This window comes from Pecten maximus, chromosome 4, assembly GCF_902652985.1.
Source record: "Pecten maximus chromosome 4, xPecMax1.1, whole genome shotgun sequence".
NCBI lineage: Eukaryota > Metazoa > Mollusca > Bivalvia > Pectinida > Pectinidae > Pecten > Pecten maximus.
In genome coordinates, this window is record NC_047018.1 from 47,608,644 (window position 1) to 47,632,886 (window position 24,243).

Below are 24,243 nucleotides of genomic sequence, written 5' to 3' on the forward strand. Positions count from 1 at the left end.
TTTGACCGGAAGTATCGAATTATAACGACAGAGTTTTAATGGTAGCTCCTCACAGACCAGTAAAATATACCAAGTATTTAAAATGTCTTAACATTGATAACAAGTTCTTGGTAATTGTCCAGGTGTGTTATTGATTAGGTATTGCTGACGAAATAATTCACGAATTGTTTATAGGTATGGCCTTAGCTGTTTGTCGTAAACCTACCACAAACTAGTTGTTTCTATACTAAGCGGTCCCTTTATACAGATATACCCTTTACGTATCCAATATTTTTCCGGAACATCGTCTCGAGAACGGTTTTTAGTTTGTTCTGTCAAGTGACAGAAACGTAATGTTAATCCGTCGTACGGAAGCCTCAGGGGGACATTTTAAGTTACCAATTATATTGTTACTATTTGTAACTACTTATTTTTGTAGTACGGAGGCCCCAGGGGACATTTTTACAATAATATAGTTACCAGTGATATTGTTACTATTTGTAACTACTTATTTTTGTAGTACGGAAGCCCCAGGGGACATTTTTACAATAACATAGTTACCAGTGATATTGTTACTATGTGTTATTACTTATTTGTTATTGTAGTACGAAAGCCCCAAAGGGACATTTTTAGTTAATAGATATTTTGTTACTATTTGTTACTACTTATTTGTTATTAATCATGATTAATGTTATTGTATTATGATGATTATTCATTACAGGTATATATTTAATGCTACATTGGATCTTTTTATCAAGGATTCTGTTCATATTGGTCCTCGAGTGTTTTATGTTCCTTGTAGAGTACTGTCGAGTATACTATTTTCTGAGATATATCTAAAAAAATGTTTGTAATTTGTTAATTCTTACTTGTTAATACTTATCTGTTATAACTAATACTTATTCCCCATTACTTATCTGTTATAACTAATACTTATTCCCCATTACTTATCTGTTATAACTAATACCTATTCCCCATTACTTATCTGTTATAACTAATACTTATCTGTTATAACTTATACTTATTCCCTATTACGTATCTGTTATAACTAATACTTATTCCCCATAACTTATCTGTTATAACTAATACTTATTCCCCATTACTTATCTGTTATAACCAATACTTATTCTCCGTTAGTTATCTGTTATAACTAATACTTATTCCCCATTACTTATCTGTTATTACTAATACTTATTCCCCGTTACTTATCTGTTATAACTAATACTTATTCCCTATTACGTATCTGTTATAACTAATACTTATTTTCCGTTAGTTATCTGTTATAACTAATACTTATTCCCTATTACTTATCTGTTATAACTAATACTTATTCCCCGTTACTTATCTGTTATAACTAATACTTATTCCCTATTACGTATCTGTTATAACTAATACTTATTTTCCGTTAGTTATCTGTTATAACTAATACTTATTCCCTATTACTTATCTGTTATAACTAATACTTATTCCCCGTTACTTATCTGTTATAAATAATACTTATTCCCCATTACTTATCTGTTATAGCTAATACTTATTCTCCATTACTTATCTGTTATAAATAATACTTATTCCCCATTACTTATCTGTTATAACTAATACGTATTCCTCATTACTTATCTGTTATAACTAATACTTATTCCCCATTACTTATCTGTTATAACTAATACTTATTCCCTATTACTTATCTGTTATAACTAATACTTATTCCCCATTACTTATCTGTTATAACTAATACTTATTCCCTATTACTTATCTGATATAACTAATACCTATTCCCCATAACTTATCTGTTATAACTAATACTTATTCCGCATTGCTTATTTGTAGTTACTACATTTTTTATACTTATTCCTTGTTTGTTATTGCTTATCAAGAACGCAACCTTTGTTCAGTAAGAGATTATTTTTAACCAATTGCGCCTATTGATTAATGCTAGATATTCCGACAGTATAAACAATGAAATATTGTACATGTTTGTTAGCGCTGAGGCCTTTCACGTTGCCTGACAACCTTAATCACCACGATTGTCTTACTTAGCAAATAACAAATAAGTGATAAAAAATAAGATGTAACTAAATATGTCCCCCCAGGGCTTCCGTACCGTCGTTTGTCTTGCAAGCGATGGTGTCTTAAGATGCTTACATGCAGCTGCTTCGAACGGTAACAACATCAACCTCTTAAGTCTTAATTAGTTAATTACTGTGTCTTAATTGTTAGACACACCTCTGGAATTCGTTTATAGATACAACTGGAAATGTGGAATCGGCTACCCATTGTTTTTCGTTGACATTGTGTTCCAAATGGCGGGTCTGTTGGGAGCATCTTGGTGTATGTTAACTTACGTCACCAGCGCTTCCAATAAAATAAACTTGCAACTAACACTGTCTGATGATGCGATAACTTAATTCTTTGAGTTGGAAGCTTCGTGAATTGCGACCACTCGGCAGACATAACACTTGCAAGCTTCCTTAGCAACGTCACTTCCAATGTCAATGAATTATCAACGAAATCGACACTGTAAAATTCTGTTCACTTGCAAATGTGCTGTGAATTTTTTAGCGATTTGTATTCTTTGGAACATTCAAGCTCTAATTTTATCGGATTAACGGGGGATAAATTTTGTCATTGGCAGGTGTTCCTCGGCCTTCCCCAGGTAGCAGGATGTTCGCTAACTGTCGGTGACAGTATCTTATATTATTTGATAACGCATCGCTTCTGTGATCAGCCGCTGTTGTATAATTGAAATAATAAAAAAATCTTTGTGAAAGTTAACGACAATTTCGATTTCTTGGCGTTGTATGAAATACTGAAGCTGGTTCCACGTTACAGTGACGTTCGGTTGGCTAGTTGTGTTCACGTTTCAATGGATCATGCAAATGTCGTTAAATTGCAAGTGGGTGCGGCCATAGCGAGTACGCATTCCAGCCTCCGTCTCCAAAACCACCACCGCCGTCATCATAGGACTCGGTGGATTGTCTCATTATCATTTGATTTGTTTTCTTAAAAGACATATACACGGGAAATTCAAAACTCGTTTTGCCAAAGTAACTTTCCAGTGACGTTAGACGTTAACTTGAGGGGAGGGATCGCACTATAATGAGTATGCATAGGAGCAATGCGAAAAATTCTTGATGGGGGTCACTTCCGGTCCTAATTCATGAGAACTTTCTTGGGATAGTCATAAAATGTGGTTTTTATTTAGTGGTTACCACTGTGGGAAATAGGCCCGATACATTCCCAAACTCTATCAGCTGAAACTCTATCCGGCCAGATGGTTCTGGAGAGAGCTGCGACCTTCACATTGCCCCGATCAGCTGTTTAGTTTTAACATCTTGTCATCGTCGTGGTGTCGGCTGATTTACACCTAACTGTCCGACGCACGATGAGATCAAAGGCGTTACGAATGTAGTTTTTTTCCGCATGGAAAGTGTATACCTTCACGTGAAGTAGATTTGTAAGGACATACACTCTGGTCGGCGAGAGTAGTTCCTGTTGGAATTTGTACAATTGGTATCTCGATACGAAAACGTTCCATCAAGTTTCATTTAATTATTTACTGTAGCAAAAAGGTTTCGCATGAAATGGGACCATTACATTTCAAAATTATATTATATTAATGAGAACACAGTAAAGTGTCGCGTGGGCGTCGTGCAAGTTGAAATGTGCCGTATCCGATGTCCTTGGGTAATACGTCATAATCTTTGTTGAGATGTCCCGTATCCGATGTCCTTGGGTAATACGTCACAATATTTGTTGAAATGTCCCTTGTCCGATGTCCTTGTGTAATACATCATAATCTTTGAAATGTCCCGTTTCCGATGTCTGTGTAATACGTCACAATCTTTAATCGGTGTTGAAATGTCCCGTATTCGATGTCCTTGTGTAATACGTCACTGTCTTTGTTGAGATGTCCCGTATCCGAGGTCTGTGTAATACGTCACAATCTTTGTCCTTGTATACTACGTCAGTGCCATATTGATCGCGGTATACACCTATCAAATTGCGTGTCGTATATCTAGTTCAAAAACAAACTTACACCTGACAGCACGTCACACTTTGATGTGGTATACGATCTACCTGATCCAGGTAGAGAATTATCAGGTATATAGAGACTCGCTACTGCGACTGGAATTTCTATTGTGTTTTCTCTGTAGCCTTATAGTGTACAGTAACGAATTTACAAACGGCCATTTTCACGCTCGATTTTCCTGAATGGGTGTTTGTGAATTATATACTATATTATAAACCCATAACACTCGGCAGTAGGATTGACAGTCGTAGTCAAAGTCACGTCTAACCAGGATTTTTACGACATCGGTCCGCTCTCCCTACATTACGTAAGTCTGTTCTTATCTTCGGCTAAATTTTGAAAACATGTCCGCGACTGTGTTCAACATGAAGTTTAAATTGAAACAAGGAAATGGCGTAGATAAATATTTAATCCGCGAGCTGTTGGTCGTGATTTTAATTGGTCCGTCCTTTGAAGTTGTATACACAAGCGAAATGTTTCAATTTGCGAGGCGTATGCCATCTACTCGAATACGTGTTTGTCGACAATGTCTACTTTATTTATTACTTTCATTTTTAAGTAAAATTCTTTTTTTTTCTGAAGTGCTTATGGTCGTCTGTGTTTCGAATATGGGTAAAGCGTTAACGCTTGAATCAAATTTGAATCTGCATTTTTTTTTAACTCAGCACTGCGTCACTGAAAGTAATTTAACAGAGGTGTCCGAATGAAACAATGAGGTTTTGGTTCTTTATGTGGGCAATGGATTCCCTGTCAAATCGTGGTCAATAATGACGGAGTTCGGGTTCATATTTGGCCGAGTATCAAGACGGTGCCTATTGATTGTAGTCGACTCTTATTCAAATAAGGTTTAGGCCTACAATATCATTGTTCAGTTTTGGTCATTGCCAAGTCAAAAATACATCCCTGGAATACAGGCGTATGTTGATGTTTTCATCGATTTCTTTCTCTTGGAGTGTAAGTATTGCCGACTTGTAACATTGCACTACATAGTGCACAGCACAGACGGGTTATCCCTAACTCCGATCTGGTTGTGATCGTATCCGTGTCAATCCGCGTCCCCATGTCTGACCTGTTCCGTTTGTAATGCAGACTTCCGTCAATTACGTTTCCGGAACCGCAGAACGGAGTGCTGCATATCACCCCGAGAATAAAAGGTCCAAGCTTGTATAACTGTTTCTTTCTAGATAAATGCATCAACGCTCGTTTTTTCATGAAAAGGCCTAAATGAACTTCAAACTGAGGAAGATAGACCGTCCAGTTACCTTTCGGGGAAAGTCCGAAATGGAAATGAGAAATCTTTCAACACTAGAAATAGTATATCCTCCTCGCGTCACTTGTCAGTTGAGGAGGGGACTGTTTGGGAAGGAGTTGGGGTTGGGGGGTGGGGATGGGGTTAGGGGTGGGGATGGGGTTAAGGGTGGGGGGTGGGGTGGGGGTTAGGGGTGGAGTTTGGGGTGGGCGTTATCAAACCAGAGATCTACACGAATGTGCGTTGTCATCTGCCTCTAGGTAAGATATTAACATTTTATTTAGAGAATCGGTAGTTTCTCTGACGTATGTGCGCTGGATTATGACTCGAGAGTAACTTATTATTATGTAAACTTATCACAGATCATTATTCGACAAATTCAATCTCCCCTACAACAGTCTCGTCCCAGACAAAAGTACAACATTCTCGCCCCAGACGCTAGTACAACAGTCTCGCCCCAGACGCTAGTACAACAGTCTCGCCCCAGACGCTAATACAACAGTCTCGCCCCAGACAAAGGTACAACAGTCCCGCCCCAGACACAAGAACAACAGTCTCGCCCCAGACACTAGTACAATGGCCACTGTCTTGGTTCATCTGTACTCATTCGCCTTCTCCAATTCTCAATCCCTTCATTGTCTCACTGCCTTTGCCCCGCCTTCTCACTCACACAACGTCTATCTTCCATATGGTAATATTTGTCTTCGTCCGTCTTTCACTCCCCTCATATCATCGACATATCTTTATCCACTTTTCCTCGTTTCATTTCTATAATTTTATTTGACCCTAAGACATCCATTCCTCTCATTCGCTGTCAATTACTGACTCTGTGTTTCTCTGCCCTCGTCTTTATTTCGACCCTCTCAGTCCGACCCTCGCTGACAGTATGGGTTCGACATTCCTGCCCCGTGTAGACGGGACCTGTCTGTGACATTACTGTTCTCTCGACCTCACCAGCTGACGAGTGTCTGGGAATAACGCTGTTCAAAAACCTGGCCCTTCTATATTGGTCTGGACAAAACAAGGCGTGACCTCATAAAATGTGTCATTATAAGTATCACTTTCCCAGTACTGGTCTGGTATAATTTGCCATCAGCACAGATTCCCCTCCCCACCCCCTCCCCCTCCCCCTCCCTCCTCCTCGCGATTTGGTACTTGTGTCTTTAGTCAGCCTAACTTTTTGCGCTTATAGTCTTCGAGTAAATTACGATTCAGTTCAATTATCATTAGCATATTTATTATAAAGTATTAATTTTGTGGCTATTAAATCGCAAAAAGAAAAAAAACACCAACAAACAAAAAAAAACAAAAAAAAAAACAACAAACAAACAAACAAACAAAAACCAAACAAACGAACAAAAAGGAACGAACTAAATAAAGACATTGTAAACAAACAAACAAAAAGGAACGAACTAAATAAAAAATGTGTAACGACGAAATATTACGTTTGTATTATAAAATCTCAAATGCGTCTTATGTGTACGATTCAAAACTAGCTTTTATTTTAAAAGAAAAAACTTCTATTAATATATTTTGTGAGGATTCTAGACATTGCTTGTGTAATTTCTGTCGGTTTTGATAACGTCTGTGTATTCTTAAAATGTTCTTTTTAAATTTAAATGACTCTGATTAAGTCGAGATTGACACCTGAGGTCATGTTTGGGTTTTTCCAATACACCGTGCATACTTGAGCTATATGACCCAATTGTTGGCAATTTGTTTTTCTTCCGTTGTAAAACAAAAACATTTATTCCTATGCACAGTTACGTACACGGATGTTTGACCTCGGGAGCGGCTTAGTGGGAGCGTCGGATCGGATAGTAAATATATTTGAACCCTATTTGAGTGGGGGGTCGGCATCAACCGAAGAATCTAAATGTTCCACGCTTTGTCTATTCTTTTCAGAGCAACTAATTCGCAAAAATGTCAAAAAAAAGTCAACAATCCGAGAAAACGTTACACGTTTAAGAGGTGGTCACGAGATCTGTCGCGAAGGCGGCCAACAGAGCTATCGTGAACCGGCTAATTGTAACCGCTGTCAAAGTTAAGAGATTTACTGGCCGATCAAAGGCCCGCCAGATATAATCGGGGATATGTGATCCCCCAATGTATAAAGTGCTACCCCATTATCTCCTCAACACAGACAACTTTGATTGAATGTAAAGCATTAGATGTTTCTCCTCACCTTCTCGCCATTCCGACTTCCGGTTTACACCCTTTCTTAAACCCGGGGCTGTCCGTCTTACAAATCTATTAGCCTGACCCGGCGGGCACCCTCCTCTGACAATCTAGTAGTCTAACTTGTCGGACGCTCCCCCCTTACAAATCTATTAGTCTGACCCGGCGGGCACCCTCCTCTGACAATCTAGTAGTCTAACTTGGCGGACGCCCTCCCCTTACAAATCTATTAGTCTAACCCGGCGGGCGCCCTCCTCTGACAATCTAGTAGTCTAACTTGCCGGACGCCCTGCCCTTACAAATCTATTAGTCTATATCTCGTCAATTCGATGTAGACTAATGAGTATATGTAATATATAGATTATCATAACATAATTTCTAAGATAAAAGTGGATTATCCTAGTCATACAAATAACAAGCCAATTTCGCTATGCTAAACGATTGCGTCAATATCCTTATAGCTTGTTAATTGTAACGCTAGCGATACTCCAGATTTTGTCTGTTTAGTGTGCCTAAGAAGCGCTAGGAACAAGGGCCTTAGATGTGTATGGATTGACTGCCGGAATCTCGAGAAAAAAACACTACCGTCACAAACTAACATATGTTGGCGTATTCATGATTCTATTGTTACAGAATGCAGAAGAGATTTCGCCGCCGATGCCGATTGTGTATTTGGAAGTAGCAGACGATCGTACAGTAAGTCTCGTATCGATCGAATCGCGAGACAGACAGCGCGAGTAAGCGGTCTGTTCTAGCATATCAAAAGTCACAAGAACAACCAACGCAAGAGTTATTTGTAACGGAAAATGTAAAAATGACATTAATTACTGTTTATATTGCATTGAAAGTAGCAGTGTTGCTATCACTTCTAAATTCTCGTCTCTCTATCAATAATACAAATCTTGTCTGTACCTTTAGAATCCATTGATCAATTATTTGTCCGATTCCTGTCTTTGACTGTTTACGGAGACCACACAATTAGTCAATTTTAACATCATTCTGATCCCCATTATTCTCCATAGACTTCAAATATTATCAGCCACAAGATGGCGCGTTTTAGGGCGGCTGCGATTTCAACCGTTTGATTGAATATCGAAGGAGGAACCCTTGGATTTTGGAGTTGTGTTTTTACATTGTGTGTCTACTGACGTTACTCTTTGGCCTAGAAGCACGTGTGGTGATGGACGTGACGAAACATAAAAGAGATTTATCTGAACATTCTATTTCGCTGCTCAAAACAATATTTACTAGCAACCATAAAAATACCTTGACGTTTATTTGCTCCGTCCTGGCCTTCCTCTGGAGAATCTTCAAGGTCGCCATGCAGCGTCGCGGAGCCATAAACTGCTCAGAGGAAAAGGCAGAGATGGCTAAGATAATGCCGAAACAATACGTAATGCTAGTTGATAGAGAAGAGGATGGAACTCGGGAACGGGCGGAATGCGGAGTGAAGGGTACGGGTATGATGTACGAGACGGGTTGAGTTCCTCTAAAGACACAAATCCACACGTCTTCTAAACCATACAGTTAACTACTTATCTGGGACATACCAACACCGTACTAAAAAAACATACTGTGTTTTTTTTTATAGAATGAATGTCGCTGTTGGACCTAAGGCCATGTATGTAAAACATTGAGAGTATAGTTAAGAAATTTCAAGTAAAAAGGGTTTATATAGTGGCACTGTGACAAGGTAAAATATACATATAGTGGCACTGTGACAAGGTAAAATGTACATATAGTGGCACTGTGACAAGGTAAAATGTACAATGTACATATAGCGGAATTGTGGCCACATAAAAAGGTTTAGATAGCGGCACTATGGCAAATTGAAATTTACAGATAGCGTCATTTTCGCAAAGCAAAATGTACAGATAGCGTCACTATCGCAAAGTGAAATGTACATATAGCGTCACTGTCGCAAAGTGAAATGTACAGAAAATAGCACTGTCACCAAATGAATTGTACGGGTAATGCCATAATAAAGGATCGCTCATTCGCGACATATAGAAAACAAGTTAGTAGATGACATTGCACGATCGATTGAATAAAAAAAGAATTTGGTGTTTAGTTTACGCTATTTCCACCCTCCAAATATATTGAGTTTATAATCTTGTATTTAAATAGATAATAAACTACATGTCGAAGAAACTCTACCGCCTCTATATTTTGCGTGGAACGGTCGGTTACATAAGCGGCCGGCCATTATCAAATGGCGCTGCATGTGTTTTTATTTCTTCACTGACAGACGCCATTTTTAGTGAGAAACTTTATCTTTGATGGAACGCTTCAGGTAATGTTTGTTGTTGTTGTTGTTGTTGTTGTATGACACACTTGATGACAACGGGAAAGCAAGTCAGCGTGACAAACATTTAGTTCGAAAATTAAAAATTCATGTTGCGTTTCATTTAGCTTTGGTGTTAAACGGTTCGCTTTTTCGAAACGATGTATCGAGGAAAATTGGGAGGTAGTCCTATTTTGAACTTGTCGACCGCAATTAAATAACTTTAAGAGACAGAACTTAAACATCCGTTTGAAGTTATTATGTTCAGTCTATTCAAATCTCGGAGTAAAAAATCAATTTGTGTGGTGCTTTTTACGGCGAATTAGTTGTCGTGTTCGAAACTGATACTTTTAGTGCTCATCGTTGTAGTTGTTCAATATGCGCGTCGGTGTAATGAAATATCATTTCATATAAGATAGGACAGAACTCGTGTGTGTCCATGCATGGAGACAAAATTACATGTTAGGGAAACCGTTTTGTCTCTTCGTTTCTCTATGGTCACTGGCATTGTCGTACGGTATCAGGCTGTCCATCAAGAATAGGACAAAGTCTCTTCGGACAAAGACATCAAACTTGAGATGATGGGAGCCAGATTAATCGCCGGGGTGCCTCTTTTATTTAAAATCAATATTGTTTAAATAGTTTACATTGATAGCCGCACTCGACAACCCGCAAACATGTAAAGAACGATGACCCCTGATCTATGTCCGTACAAACAATTAGTGGACACAGCTATTTGTTGATAAATTAACACGGTGAAATAGATTCGAGGTCCTACCTGTGTGGACAATTCATCATTACGGCGATTGATTGACAGTTACCCGGAGTGCGAACTGTTACAGTAAGTGCTTTGTGATTACAATGTAGCTATAGTTCTTGGTGTCAAAATTCTTCCTCGATTGTAATGACCGCTATTATTTCAGCCTTATGCACAGGAGTGAGGTAATTTTCGCAGTCCCACGGACACAGGTACTCGTACTCGTAACCAGTTTCCTTTGTCTCTGACACCAGACCAGACACCTATCTGTCAGAATGTCTAAGTCTGGTGTCAGGGCGAACGGAAACTCGGGCTGAGTTAGGAACATAACGAGGAGAGAACAACAACTCCCCCCCCCCCCCCCCCCCCCCCCCGCACCGCATCCCCCCCCCCCCCCCCCCCCCCCCCCCCCATCTGACTTCATCGGACATTATTAAGTTGCACCACAATCGGTTGCATTGCATGCACGTTATCAGCTTCCACGAGCTGTCAACGGGCCAATAACCGCTTTGTGACAAGCGTGCAAGTTTCGTGCAACTCGAGTTGGGACCTCATCATGTTATGTGGATGCTATTTATAGTAAGCGCAACCTCGTTTTATCACCTCTTGTCCGTTCACCTTCAGGCAGGGTTTAAGCATTGTACCTGCCCCCCCCCCCCCCCCCCCCCCCCCCTAATTGCATGATCGTAAGAGGCGACTAAATTTGCAATTTTATATTTTCCCTTCTTTGTAAACAACTTTCTTTTTCCTAACGTCTCTTTAACTTGTCACACTTTTGGCCTTTAGTTGAGAATTTGCCCCTGTGAGGACAGTTTTGGGTCCCGTCCCCTCGCCGAAACATTCCATAGTCTAAAAATTGATAGTTACTTTACTCCTGCAGTATTTTGAGAGTATGGTGGCTGGTTCGCCTGTGGTCAGCATGTGACCGGGGGTGCACGTTGGGTGTCTACGAAAGTATATTTCAGTGAGATCGCACTATAACGCCGACGTCAGTTCCGCGCTATCACAAGGCGACAAACACGAATTCAAACTATCACCTCACGCATGCAGTTCACACACAGAACTCGCCGTCCTAAATGACCACAGCTGCTCCTAGGACGTCAAACAATACAAAACCATCGGAAACAAAAAACTCTTTGAGTTAGACGTTTTGACGTTAACGGCCAATCGACAGTTGACGTCATGCAGGGTCAAGAGGGACTTGAGTGCACCTCATCAAGCCTCTCTTAACCCTTCCTGACTTCACTTGCCATCTCTGCGGGAAAAGATAGACGGTTCTTATTCCATTTTGTGTCGTTTTATGATATATCAACTATACCTTACGTATATCGTTAAATGGGGGGATTTTTTTTTTTTGATTTTTTTTTTAATTTTTTTTTTTTATTTATTATTTATTCAAGGCCGTTTATTTAGTACCAATTTTGCTCTCTTTCATCCGCATAGTCCCTTAACCATTTTAATATGACACCAGGTTATTATTATTACACCAATATCAATAGATGGTTCGTATGAGCTATTAATTTTGAAAGTACATATATAAATAACTTAATTGTCAACAAATAAGTTGATTGGTCACTTTCAACACAGTGATAATTTATACCCATAAAGTTAATGATATAGGTTATTAACGATCGGCTTGACTAATGAATAGGTCTGTCCATTTATGTAGATTCTACGGAGTTGTATATTTATATATATATATATAGTAAGTATCATTTACATATTTTACTAGAAAATAAATGGTCGGTTATAATTATGTATTAACTGTTCACAGAGTTTTCCAGATGTGTACATTGCACACTTTGAAAATATTTGTTTGAAAGTTTTATTCATTTTTCAATTCGTGACGTTTTGAAAATATCGAAAATTAACGAAAAATCAATTTAATGAGTTTCTTCATAAGATAAATTCAAGCGTAACATTTCCAATCAATAGTTTTCATGTATCGGTGTTTTCCGTTTTTGTATTTTAGTTATTTCTTTGCGATATATTGAAATATCGTGCAAAGGGGCGTGGCACAGAATTCTGGCCACCCTACATCACAAATATGTGTCCCTGAGAGCGAGGCTGTGACCGCCGTGCACGTAGACGACTCGCGAAGTCCAGATTTCAGCGTTATTACTTGGGGTCAGACGACAGTTGTACCCAATGACTCTCGGCTGTCTGGTCATCTAGTTAGCGTGGTCCGAGTCTATTAAAACTGGCATCTATGTTAAACATATACGTTACGAGCTTATCATGTCTTACATCGACCGTGCATTATAAGAGCCGGGAGTTTCGTTGTATACAATCACGAGTAGAATCTCGGGGAAGGTTACAATGGCCGATGACGTGACGACTTGGTTTCCCTTGCGTAACTAAAACTATTGTAACGGTGTCAGGATGGTTAGCGAATGGTGACTGCACACAATAGGACGGGGTGTCAGAACTCCAGTATTATACTCCACACCCCGGGTATAGTTAGACAAGCTCGTGTTTTCACTTCCCCGGCACGGCAACCACAGGAAGCCCAGCCCGGGTCACGGGGAGCAAGACCCTGACCTTAGGTTAAGATGACCCGATGTCACCCATTGACACCATGACAGCATCACACCATACACGTCATACTGAATCAAGCTCTCTATAAACGGTATCTGGGTATGAATTTAAGAGTGACGTAACATAGCTGGCACGTGCATTCCGAGATGTCTTTGATGCACGTGTTTTTCTGTAGAGAAAATACCATAGTTTTTATTTGCCCCTAAAATCCAGATTAATGCCATATGTAGAAGCATATTTGTAATTTTGACGTTCGTATTTTCCTCTGTCTACATAGATGTAAAATAGTTTGTATCGGTGTCCATCTCACTGCTCACTCCGTATCTCTGTGTGTCGTTATCTTTGGTTGCCTCATCATACACATCCCATTTTAAAATTTATCCATTGTCGTCCTAAGTCTTTCCTCGTTTCGTCTACCTCCTATGACATTCTTCTCTCGTCTCCCTCTCCTAGTCCTTACTGTTCATCCATTGTCATCTTTCGTTTTCGTTCTGGCGTATCCACCCTGTCTGACAGTCCTCCACAAACCCTGTCTGACAGTCCTCCACAAACTCTGTCTGACAGTCCTCCTCAAACTCTGTCTGACAGTCCTCCTTAACCCCTTTCCATCCTCAACAACCCATTTCCATCCTCCAGCACCCCTTCCATCACCGTTTCATTTGTTCATCTTTAACTTTCTCTACCACGTCGTATTTCTCCATCATTTCCGTCTTCCCTCGTCCCGTAACATTGTCCTTTTAGATCGCCCCCACCCCACCATCTCTGTTCAATCCCCAACCCCACCCCACCATCTCTGTTAAATACCCCCACCCCACCATCTCTGTTAAATACCCCCAACCCACCCCACCCCACCCCATCTCTGTTGAATCACCCCGCCCAATCATACCATCCCTCTTAAATCCCCCCCCCCCCCCCCCCCCATAATCATCCCATTCCTGTTGAATCTCCCCACTCTTACTCAATCATACCGTCCCTGTTGAATCACCCCGTCCAATATTACCACCCTGTTGAATCTCCCCACCCCATCATACCATCCCTGTTGAATCACCCCGCCCAACCTTACCACCCTGTTGAATCCCCCCCCCCCCCCCCCCCCCCATCATACCATCTATGTTGAATCCCCCGCCCAATCATACCATCCTTGTTGAATCCCCCCCCCCTCCCAATCATACCACCCTGTTGAATCGTCCTACCTATCCCCCAACCATCCCTGCTTCATCGCCACACCCTACAAATGCCATCCGCCCTGTCCCGAAGTTGCCCTACACAACCACACTGGCCCCTGCTTCATCACATCCGCCCTGCTCAATCGCCCCACGCCCTGTCACACCCCTATTCATCATCTTCACCTCGCGACTCCGTCATACAGCCCCTCTCCCCAAACCCGGACGTATTTTCCCACAGTCATGTACATATCCTCACATGTTTCATTGATAAAACCTTACAGCCGTTCAGAGGACCCCCGCGGCTGATCCTACTGTGTCTACAACCACTTTTAAAATTTGTTATTTTTCTGAGAGAAGTTTTTCGGTGTAGATAATGGCATTTTACGTCAGTGATTCGGAGGGCCATGCCTAATATATAATGTTACGTACTATCGCGTTTGGCTTTATGCGACTTGCCCTGCAAATAAAATCTGTTAGATTACTGTTTTTAAAATAAAGTTTTGGGATTCTTCCTTCTTTTTGATATAATGATATTTTGATTCAATGTACCGCTCCGTTTTTTTTTCTTTTTCTTTCTGTCTTTCTTTTTTTTTGCCGAGAAATAATCTTCATTCTTCTGTTCTGCTAACCATTGCCTTACGGTAGTTCATAGTTCTTTAAGCCTTGAGCTTTTCAGCTCATCAATAAAAAATAACACAAAAAGTTCCAACTTTGTCATGGCATTCAATATTTTTAAAAGATTACACACAGAAAAACAGTGCTAGAAACTGTAATAATTTCGGTATTAATACATTGTCACACCAAACATACATATAAATATGTAAGTTGTTCCGCTAATCTTCGATCTGTCGTCCCGCGGGGCGAAATAGTGATAATCGTCGTTCTGTGGCTGCGAAATAACGATAAACATCGTTATCACTTTGCCCCATGGGGCGACAGAACGACGGTTATAAGCAGGGCGAATAATATGTCGGTTTGCTAAACAGCGATTTCGCTTTTTTTCTTTTTTGTTTGTTAATTCATTAAGGTTCTTAAAGTTTTTTTTCGTTTTGTCGCTGCGTAAAAAAGATGATTCGGGGGACAAACTAACGAATGGTAAATATCGGTCACCAGAGTCTGATCTGAAAAAGATACATATGAAAAAATCATACAAATCGTCTTTATTTGGAAAATATTCTATTACATGCGAATCGCTACGCCGTCCTCATTTTTGAGAACCTGACATTAACAAAAAAATGGAAGTTACTGTGGTTCGCTCGTTGTGAGTCTAGTGTGACAGTGTGTGATCTCCTGCTGGGTGTCTTCGGTAGTATGTTTCAGTGGAGTAGCACTATAAAGTCGGCATCAGTTTTGCACTATCGCCAGAAGACGGACATATTCAATATGACGGAGGAATCGGCCTTTCTGTGCACAAAGGAGCAGGCACTGAAAAGGGAATAACGGTAGATATCACAAATCCTTCTTCTCCGGATCGTGTAAAAGTATTTTGATCAAACTAGTACAGTATGCTATATATTTCTTTGAGAGAGACTTTCTTTTATTGTGATAGAAGACAGTTAGAAAATAAAAGATATCTTTTCGCGTCTAAAAGATAAAGAATAACGGGTAAAAAGACGAAGCATCCCTTTATCTTTCGCAAAGAAAATAAGATAGACGTGATTTAAAAGTTGTTATTTCGTCTTTTCGATGTTTCGTTAATTGTGAACTCTGGATACGTCTTGGATTACCGGCGACTTAAAGTTTGATAGATAAACCATGATGTCCTCACAGGGACTTCATAACATCTCGGAGTACTGTAAAGTGTATTGAACCACAGGGACCTGAGAATTGGTTAGTCTAGGTGTATTTGGACATAAACAAGTGTGTATCACAGGGGCCTGAGAATTTGTTACAGTCTAGGTATAGTTGGCCTATCCTAATGTGTAGAGTATTTTAGGCGTTTTTAATTTTATGATAGATTAGCATTCTATATCTAATAAAAAAGACAGTGTATTTTTTTTTTATAAAATATTTATCTTGCCCATTAAAACTTTTAAAAAATACCCTGCACGAGAATATGTCTAAATACGTATGTGACAAATTCCCATGCCCTGTGTTTATTATGGGGACGGATGTGTACCATGATCTATCAAAACAACGACTGACGGCTTCAGGTTGACAGGTTTCAAAACCATATGACGTATTCCTGTCTGTGGGCTTAAGCAAACTTATCGTAAGCTATAGACACAAAAACACCAATTAGAAATCATAAAGAAATTGACAGACACTCTTTGTAACGCCATATAGGCAATTTATTACCGGTATACCTACCCGACCCGTATCGCCTATACCGGAGATTATCTGTTGGTGATTAGGGTATTAGTTAATTAATGCTGGTTAACAAACAGTGTCCCGCAGGTCGGGGGCGCCGTTCGATAATTATACAACAATGATGATTTTAGAAAGCGAATATTGGAATATATATATAGAAAGTGTTGTATGTTTTGTTATGAACGTGACCCGAAGTGACCCCAAAACGACACGTGCAGTTCGGGTTTCACGATACACACGTTTTTACTTCGAGGTCATACACGTGCGTTACAAAACAGGACGTCAACACAGGTATAGATATCAAACACTCATAAAGTCTAAAACTTGATATTTTATATAAAAACTTTTATCTATTATGTCCAACTGCGTATAGTGTTAATTAATTTAATGTAACTCGTTGGTTGAATAAATATCATGTATGACGAACGTTTCGTTATAATAGCGTAAACTGTCAACTCCATTACGTAGACGGTCATGTTTTTTTTTTATATTTATTCACAGGGACCTGGGAATTTGTTTTGTTTATGTGTATTTGGACCTACTAGTATCCTGGTATGTATAGCTAGTGAAAACAGAGAGGTGTCATTTTTACCGAATGTTAATCTAACCAATTGAAACGTCTGAAAAAGTTCTCGGTTAAAAACTATCGGGGTTCTTGTGTTTTTGTTTTGATTTTTTCGTGTTTATTTTCCGTGAGGCAGCTGGTGTCCGTCATGATATAGACACAAATTTGTCCTACAAACCAATGAGGATCTAATCTGCTAACATACCAACAGGTTAGTTCAAATTCGCACACCTGTCGCAGCTCGCGCCAATGAAATCGTCCATAGGATAAGCACCTGTATTAAAATAGCATCGCATTGCAATGCTATGGTAATTGCGCCGTCAATTTTACTCCCCTTCTGCTTGTGTATTCTTTGTGTATTGTCGACTTTCCGTCGGACAGGTGTATGTGAAAATATTTGGCAATCCGCCACTATTGTCAGGGGTTTTTATGACACATATATAAGAAGATACCCGTTTCTATCGCGTGCCGACTCGTGGATGGCTTGCTTCTGTTTATAAAAAAAAAAAAAAAAAAAACGGGTTGAAATTGAGTTTTTTTTAAACGTCATTCAAGTAAGGTACACTTTTAAACTGTTTTCTGTATCTACCTGTACGGATTCAGACTCATAATTATCGCGATGAGCGTATATTGTCTGAAAGGTGAACATTTAACTGGATATAATATATTAATTTTTATATGAAAATATTCATTTATTTTTGTTTTGAATTGATTTTTTCAACCCAATCTACATATTTAAATCCAATACTACAAACAATGCTTTCATGCTAGCCTTGGACTTTTTAAATTAGAATTAATCTGTATGTTTGACATGATAAAGGTAGATTTAAATTTGAATAATAGAATACTATATATTTTTTTTACGTGTAAATATACCAATCTCACCATGAAAGCATGTGTCTTTTCAAATCGATCAGTAAGTCCCGTACATATAGATGTTGTAAATTCCGCTGTCAACTTCTCAGTGTTGAAAATTATTTCAAAATAAATAAATAGGCCTATAGCCGAAGTTATCAATATTTAACTTATAATCTACAAAATTTACTTCCGTACACAATAAATGGTCCTCGTAAGTTTAGATGTTACATTATATATGACCGTTTCCCTAAGGATTACAAAGTGAACGGTATTCCGCTTGCCTCGTCCTCTTTCTATACAATCAGCTGTTAACCGGATCGTAGTACAACCATTCCCCGTAGATTTCATTCATATTCTAATATTAACTTTTTACTGGTCGCAACCGTCTGACATATATACATGATTGGCATGCTCCGAGTAGTAAATCTCACAAGCCCCGCCCACCATCTTTCCCGCCGTTTGCCTGTTCACTGCTATTTAGTGTAGAAATATAGTTCTCGAGATGTATGCATCATATAAATTAATTTCTTTACGGACGATATTACCATGAATTGGAGTGTGTTGGAAATTAATTTTGTTTTTTTGTTTTGCATCTTATTTTAAAAGATACATACAGCAACTCAGATATGTGTAAATATGACCTTGGACTGTAGACGCTATGCGTATGAATTCTAATTATGCATAAATGTGATCCGCCGACGTTTATGAAGAGGTCGAACTTGGTGTCGGAGGACATAGTTGCGAAGTTGTGTTAGTGGTGCGGTCACGATTTTGAAATTTCACAGTTTTCTTATATGGAATATATTTTAAACAAGAAGGTACGTGTTTAATTGTATCAGGAGACATACTTTGTAATACATGTTATCAACGTTAAAGTGTTTTTTTCGTTGTATTCGGTAGCCATGTGTGATCTTACTGGGTGGTTACAGTACGGAACGGAGCATGTTGCCGCATCTGTCAAACTCATGTTTGATAGATTTTCCGTTGAAATACTCTTTAACATCACTTGACACCAGTTGTCATTTGTGACTTATATCGTATTAAGTTATATTACATATGTTTGTTGCATTGAAAAGCTGTACTTGTCCCTAATATTGATCAAATTCATCTCGCCGGTTCAGGTATGTCGACCCATGCTTGTGCAACGTGGAAATCTTGAACATTTGCCAAGTTCGACACTGAACAGCTCGTACTTAGTAAAGCGACCTTTAATATTAGGATAAGTACTTTGTCACTCCCAACACTAACTCTCTTAATAGTACAACACTTTTATTTGTTAATGTTGACTCGAGTTTAATTCAATATTCTAATATATATTTGATAATGAGACTTGTCAAGAACACGCGATCTAGTGGGCGGGGCCAACAGTTATCTGGCAAGGTCTAGGTCCATCGGAACTAAATATAGCATTTGGGTCGATACTTATATCTTGCTTTGTATTCTCGAAATTGTAATGTTTCTTTTATTAATTACAGGATGGTTATACGGACTTCAAAGGGACATTCTCATCAGATGGAGAACGAGATGCATAAATGTCAAACTTGCGACAATGGCAGTTCAATTTGCATGAATATATGGAATAAATTTGATCTTGGACCACCAACGCCTCCAGGATCTCCTCCACATGAAGCAATGTCTGATTTTACCGAACTTGACGGAATTGGCTTCGGTGATGATGTTGAATTCTTTGACAATAGGGAGGAAGATGTTCTCGCCACAATGAAGCACATATTTGCTGAGGGCACGCCTTTGAATTTACAGTCAAAGTTGATCCAGGATTGTATGTGGTCAGGGAATTTAGCCAAGGGATATATTGATCAGAAATCAAGTTGTAATTCGTCAATGGATACGAATGCTGCAGCAGATTGTGTTGACCCAGCTTCAGTGTTTCCCTACCCAATGCACAACATTACAGACAAGTACATGACAGAGACCAGGGTGGACAATCTTCAAGGCCTTGAGACCCCATCCGATTCAGGTACATAGTTAAAAAAATCATTCAGTTATTAGTTTTAAAAAGTATCGCTCAAAAGTCTCTAAAATTCAGATGGTTTAAAAAGTTAATACATTTCTGTATTTAAAACTTACTTCTTGAAATGTTAATAGTCACAAGACTTGGAAACTTTGAACTTAAATTTAAGGAAACTCCATAATTACAATGCTTAGTATATTAAAATTGTGTTGTCTTATTTTGCAGAAGAAGAAATTGATGTTGTCACTGTTCGAGAACAAATGAATGAAGATTTTGAACCGTCACAGATCAGGAAGTCCACGACGATACCAGCAAGATGTATAAAAACAGAACGCGAGGATAATGACTATGCGGGTGCAATGAAATCCCCTTTGAAAAGTTCTATAACTCTGAAAGTGAAAGTAGACTGTCCTACAGATGTACACAACTACAGTCTCCCTCATTCACACTCGTTAAAACGTGTGCGGTCCAGTCCAGTGTCACCATCAAACTCTATATCATCCTCAAAACGGATTAAGCGTGAATTTAGTCAAATAAGTGCGCCAGAATTTCAGAAAACTCTTTGTCAAAAGCTTTCTCGGGCAGGATCACGTAGTGGCTGCAGTAGTTCTTGCTCCAGTAGAAGCAGTTCAGACTCTGAGGAGTGTTGTGAGGGGGGCAAACGGACTCAACATAATGTGTTAGAAAGGAAAAGGAGAAATGACTTGAAGTACAGTTTTTTTACCCTTCGGGATAGTGTACCAGAACTTTCACAACAGGAAAGAGCTCCCAAAGTGCTTATATTGAAAAAAGCTGCTGACCATATACACAGACTCAATCACGAAAGTTCGAGATTGGAAAAGGAAACGGACATACTTCGTGCTAAGCACGATCAGTTGAGAAGAACTTTGAACAAACTTCAAGTTAGGGATTTTTAACGTGTGTGATATAAATGGCAATTTGTGGTACAATCTGTGTGGTATTGAAATATATACTGACAGGGACTTGTTTGTGTTCATTATCCAGGGAATGTGTTCAATATATTTTATATAATGTGTGATCAGCTATCACTTATATAAACAATCATTATGCTGTGTTATTTTTGCATACCATGTTATACAATATATATCTCAAGCTTCTAAAAGTGTTTTTTCTAGTACTGTCTGTCGTATGTGTGAATTGTAGAGCTATATAAAATTACAAGATTCATTAGATAAATTTGACCATAGCAATATATACCTCAAATTCTTGTGTTGTATGGTAATTCATACAAAATCATAGGATGGGCTTGTTAATTTATTTGCTAAGACATTTACGGGTGACCCAAGAGAATTCAGTTTTGACTAAAGTAATTGGGGGAGAAATTCATGAAAAAACATCTGAAAATGTAGAGTAAAATTTGCTAACAAGGGTTTACAACAATTTGGTGACAAATGTACTGGTCTTGACTGGTGCAGTTGGTCATTTGAGGTATTTTGATATGGCGAGTAGATATTTTTTGTTGGATAAATTGTCCTTATTAAAGATAATTTGTTTATATTTATATATATATTGCAATATGTTATTGAGTATACCGAGTTTTATAAGAGTTTTCACATTTTTGATTATTTTAGTTAGTCTGTTGGGTATTTCCAATGTAGAGCAGAAAGTTCTACAACCTAGCTTAGGTTTCATTGTTATAGACAGAATATCGTAAAATCCATGATGTGATGTAACAATGATGGTCCCAATCGAGTTTGGTGGTTGGAAGGTGTTGTATTGTTTTTCTTAACATGGTTTGTGTATTGTTTGAGCTAAGTAACTTCCAGTAGATAAAGTCGTAAAATTAAAGTTCAGAAATGACAACCCACTTTCAAAATATTTCTATTATCACTATTCATTCTGATGACTATCATAGAAGCAATATTATTGGTCGATGCATTTCAAGACTGCCTGCTATTCATAGTATTCAAATCATCAATCTTACAATAGTGTTTTTACTTCGAAATAAAAAGTTCATGTGCATTCAAAATTCATCAATGATTAAAATTTGCTGGGCATTACTTTACATTGATTTGACATTTTCTGAACGAAAAATACCATATGCTGCCAATTAAATTTGATGTTTTATATTTTTTACTGTTTTATATGAAACTCCTAGTTACGAAGAGTGAATTATACTGTTAGTTAGCTTTGCTATTTGTTACAGAAACTGTCTTGGTTAAACCCAACGTTTCTTGCACCTTTTGTTCTACGAAGTGATTGTTTTGTTGTCTGTTGTAAATATACACAATCATGAATAAGAAAAATTTGAAATTTGTGTTTTTGGTGTGTGCAGGGGATCTGCATATATGTACTTGAAATATTGAAAACCGCATTTAATAATTACTGGTAGAAATTACCATCAATGAAATTAAAGACTACAGATTAACTTGTATATATGTGTTTTATCATCATTTATAAGCCACGGAATGTACTGGAAGAATCGGTATAGAGGTCGGAGCCAATACACCAGACTTGAGGAATGTAGGTCAGCACTACTCTCTGTTGTGACATTTTGGCGGGAAAGTGTATGACTAACCAGACAGCGCGAGTTTCAGTGTATTACTATGTGTGGTATTCAGCGAAACTGGGCGAGGGCGAGCAAATCACAATAGACCCTGGCTGGGTTTTGGATTATGTAACTAAAAAGTAACTATACAAGATATTTTGTTCGGTTATTATGTTACATGGAATTGATGTTGACAAAGTTTAGCCGAGATCTGGTTAAGTGCACTGGCTAAGATCGGGTTTCCGTGATCATTGTATGGATTTGTGAATGATAAAAAAACTGACCGAGCAAAGTTTCACACTGAACGCTAGTATACAAGCTATTTATAGACATGCTATGTATGTAGAAATGTTGCACAAGATTTGTCATCTCCGATATCAACTTCCATCCAAACGGGGCTTATTGAATCCAGACATCTTACATATAGAGTAATACATTTAAAAAGCTGGCTTCTATTCTCAAGGAACAGCGTCAAAACCATAATCACAGCAAAGTTCTGTAACAACAAGTGATAATATGTAAATACGGGGCTAATCCAGAGAAATAAACCTTTACACAAACAAGGCGGGGATTCAATGTAATAACATTAGCCTTAACTCGAGACGTTCAAACGTCCAAGCTGTAAAACTTGTGTGAATTGTAATGTAAATGATTATCGTTTGAATTCATATTCTCATTGATATTGCTATGACGAGACCATTATAATAAACGTCATCGATAAACATAACCCCGTTACATGGATACTGGTCTTCACAAAGGGCTCTGTGATTTTGTTTGCTATTTAACACCAGTACTAAAGTTAGCACGCATTCTCCGTTTTACACAAACTGTATGGCTTGATTTGATAATGCCATTGGAGTTCTTTGTAAAATACTTTCACCTTAGCAATATGTGTCAACTTACTCCACAATGACGCCCCTTTCCCACCACGGAACGAAACAAGTGTTGGCAGTGATAAAGATTACGTTTAAGAAACTGTTTAAACTGACACGTCTGCCATAGGGTTATCAAAACGACACAATAATCCATTTTAAAGCCACTATTCGATATTCTAGGATAACGAACCTGTCTTATATACAATCTCTTATCACTCAAGAGTTTGTATAAGTCCCTTGTTACTCGAAAATCTTTCATGGAGCCCCCAAAGTAAAAGCCACGACACTAAATCGGCAATGTCTCGAAAATTCTCAAAACTGTGCATGGTCTCAGAGTAGATAATGGTTTGAAGATCAATGGGCTTGAATTCTTCATATAATTGTCAGATGTTCGCATTTTAATATCGTTTTTGTCCAATTTGAATCTCTCGATGTTCAACCACATCATATATGTGAAACTAAAACAGTTGTTTGAAGACTGAAAGAAAGATACATGTAAGAAGAAAAGGGAATGAAAATTGATTCAAAGTAAAAGTCGGTAAAACGAGGCCGAAATGTGGTTAAAATATCGATTTGAACCCGGACCCTTGAAAAAGGTACAAATGAATTGGACGAAACGTTCACCAAGAGCGTCGCTTTCTGCAACGACGCCGGTCATGTAAATAATCTTGGTCACAATTAAATCAATCTGTTTTGCATATGCATGCCATGTTTTTCAGAGAATGCATTGCAGGTACCAGCGATGATATGGATAACTCTATTTTAAAAAGTTTTCTTCGATTAAGACAGATTCAGAATAGAAGTCCTATTGAGGTCTCTGGTTTATAAAGGTTCCGCAGCAGTATGCTGGAATAAAAGATATTACTGAAGTTTACAAATATCATTGCCGATAAAATCAGTCAAATTGTAGATGTCGTTTAATTTTCTCAGAAAGACAACTGTTGGAATTTTAAATGTTCTGTTAACTATTGAA

The 24,243-nt window shown here is 38.5% G+C and overlaps 1 protein-coding gene across 1 annotated transcript; it reads left to right on the plus strand.

Moving 5' to 3' along the window:
- The first annotated feature begins 18,564 nt into the window (after positions 1-18,564).
- On the plus strand, positions 18,565-22,281 carry LOC117326289 (transcriptional regulator Myc-2-like). The gene is made up of 3 exons (XM_033882972.1): positions 18,565-18,732; positions 19,390-19,892; positions 20,112-22,281. Exons 2-3 carry the CDS (start codon positions 19,391-19,393, stop codon positions 20,801-20,803), a joined length of 1,194 nt encoding a protein of 397 aa, XP_033738863.1. The 5' UTR covers positions 18,565-18,732; position 19,390; the 3' UTR covers positions 20,804-22,281.
- The last annotated feature ends 1,962 nt before the right edge of the window (positions 22,282-24,243 follow it).

Coding starts and splice junctions, on each gene's coding strand:
- LOC117326289 (XM_033882972.1), top strand. CDS start 19,391: ATGGTTATACGGACTTCAAAGGGACATTCTCATCAGATGGAGAACGAG. Junction 19,893..20,111: donor TGAGACCCCATCCGATTCAG/GTACATAGTTAA, acceptor CTTATTTTGCAG/AAGAAGAAATTGATGTTGTC.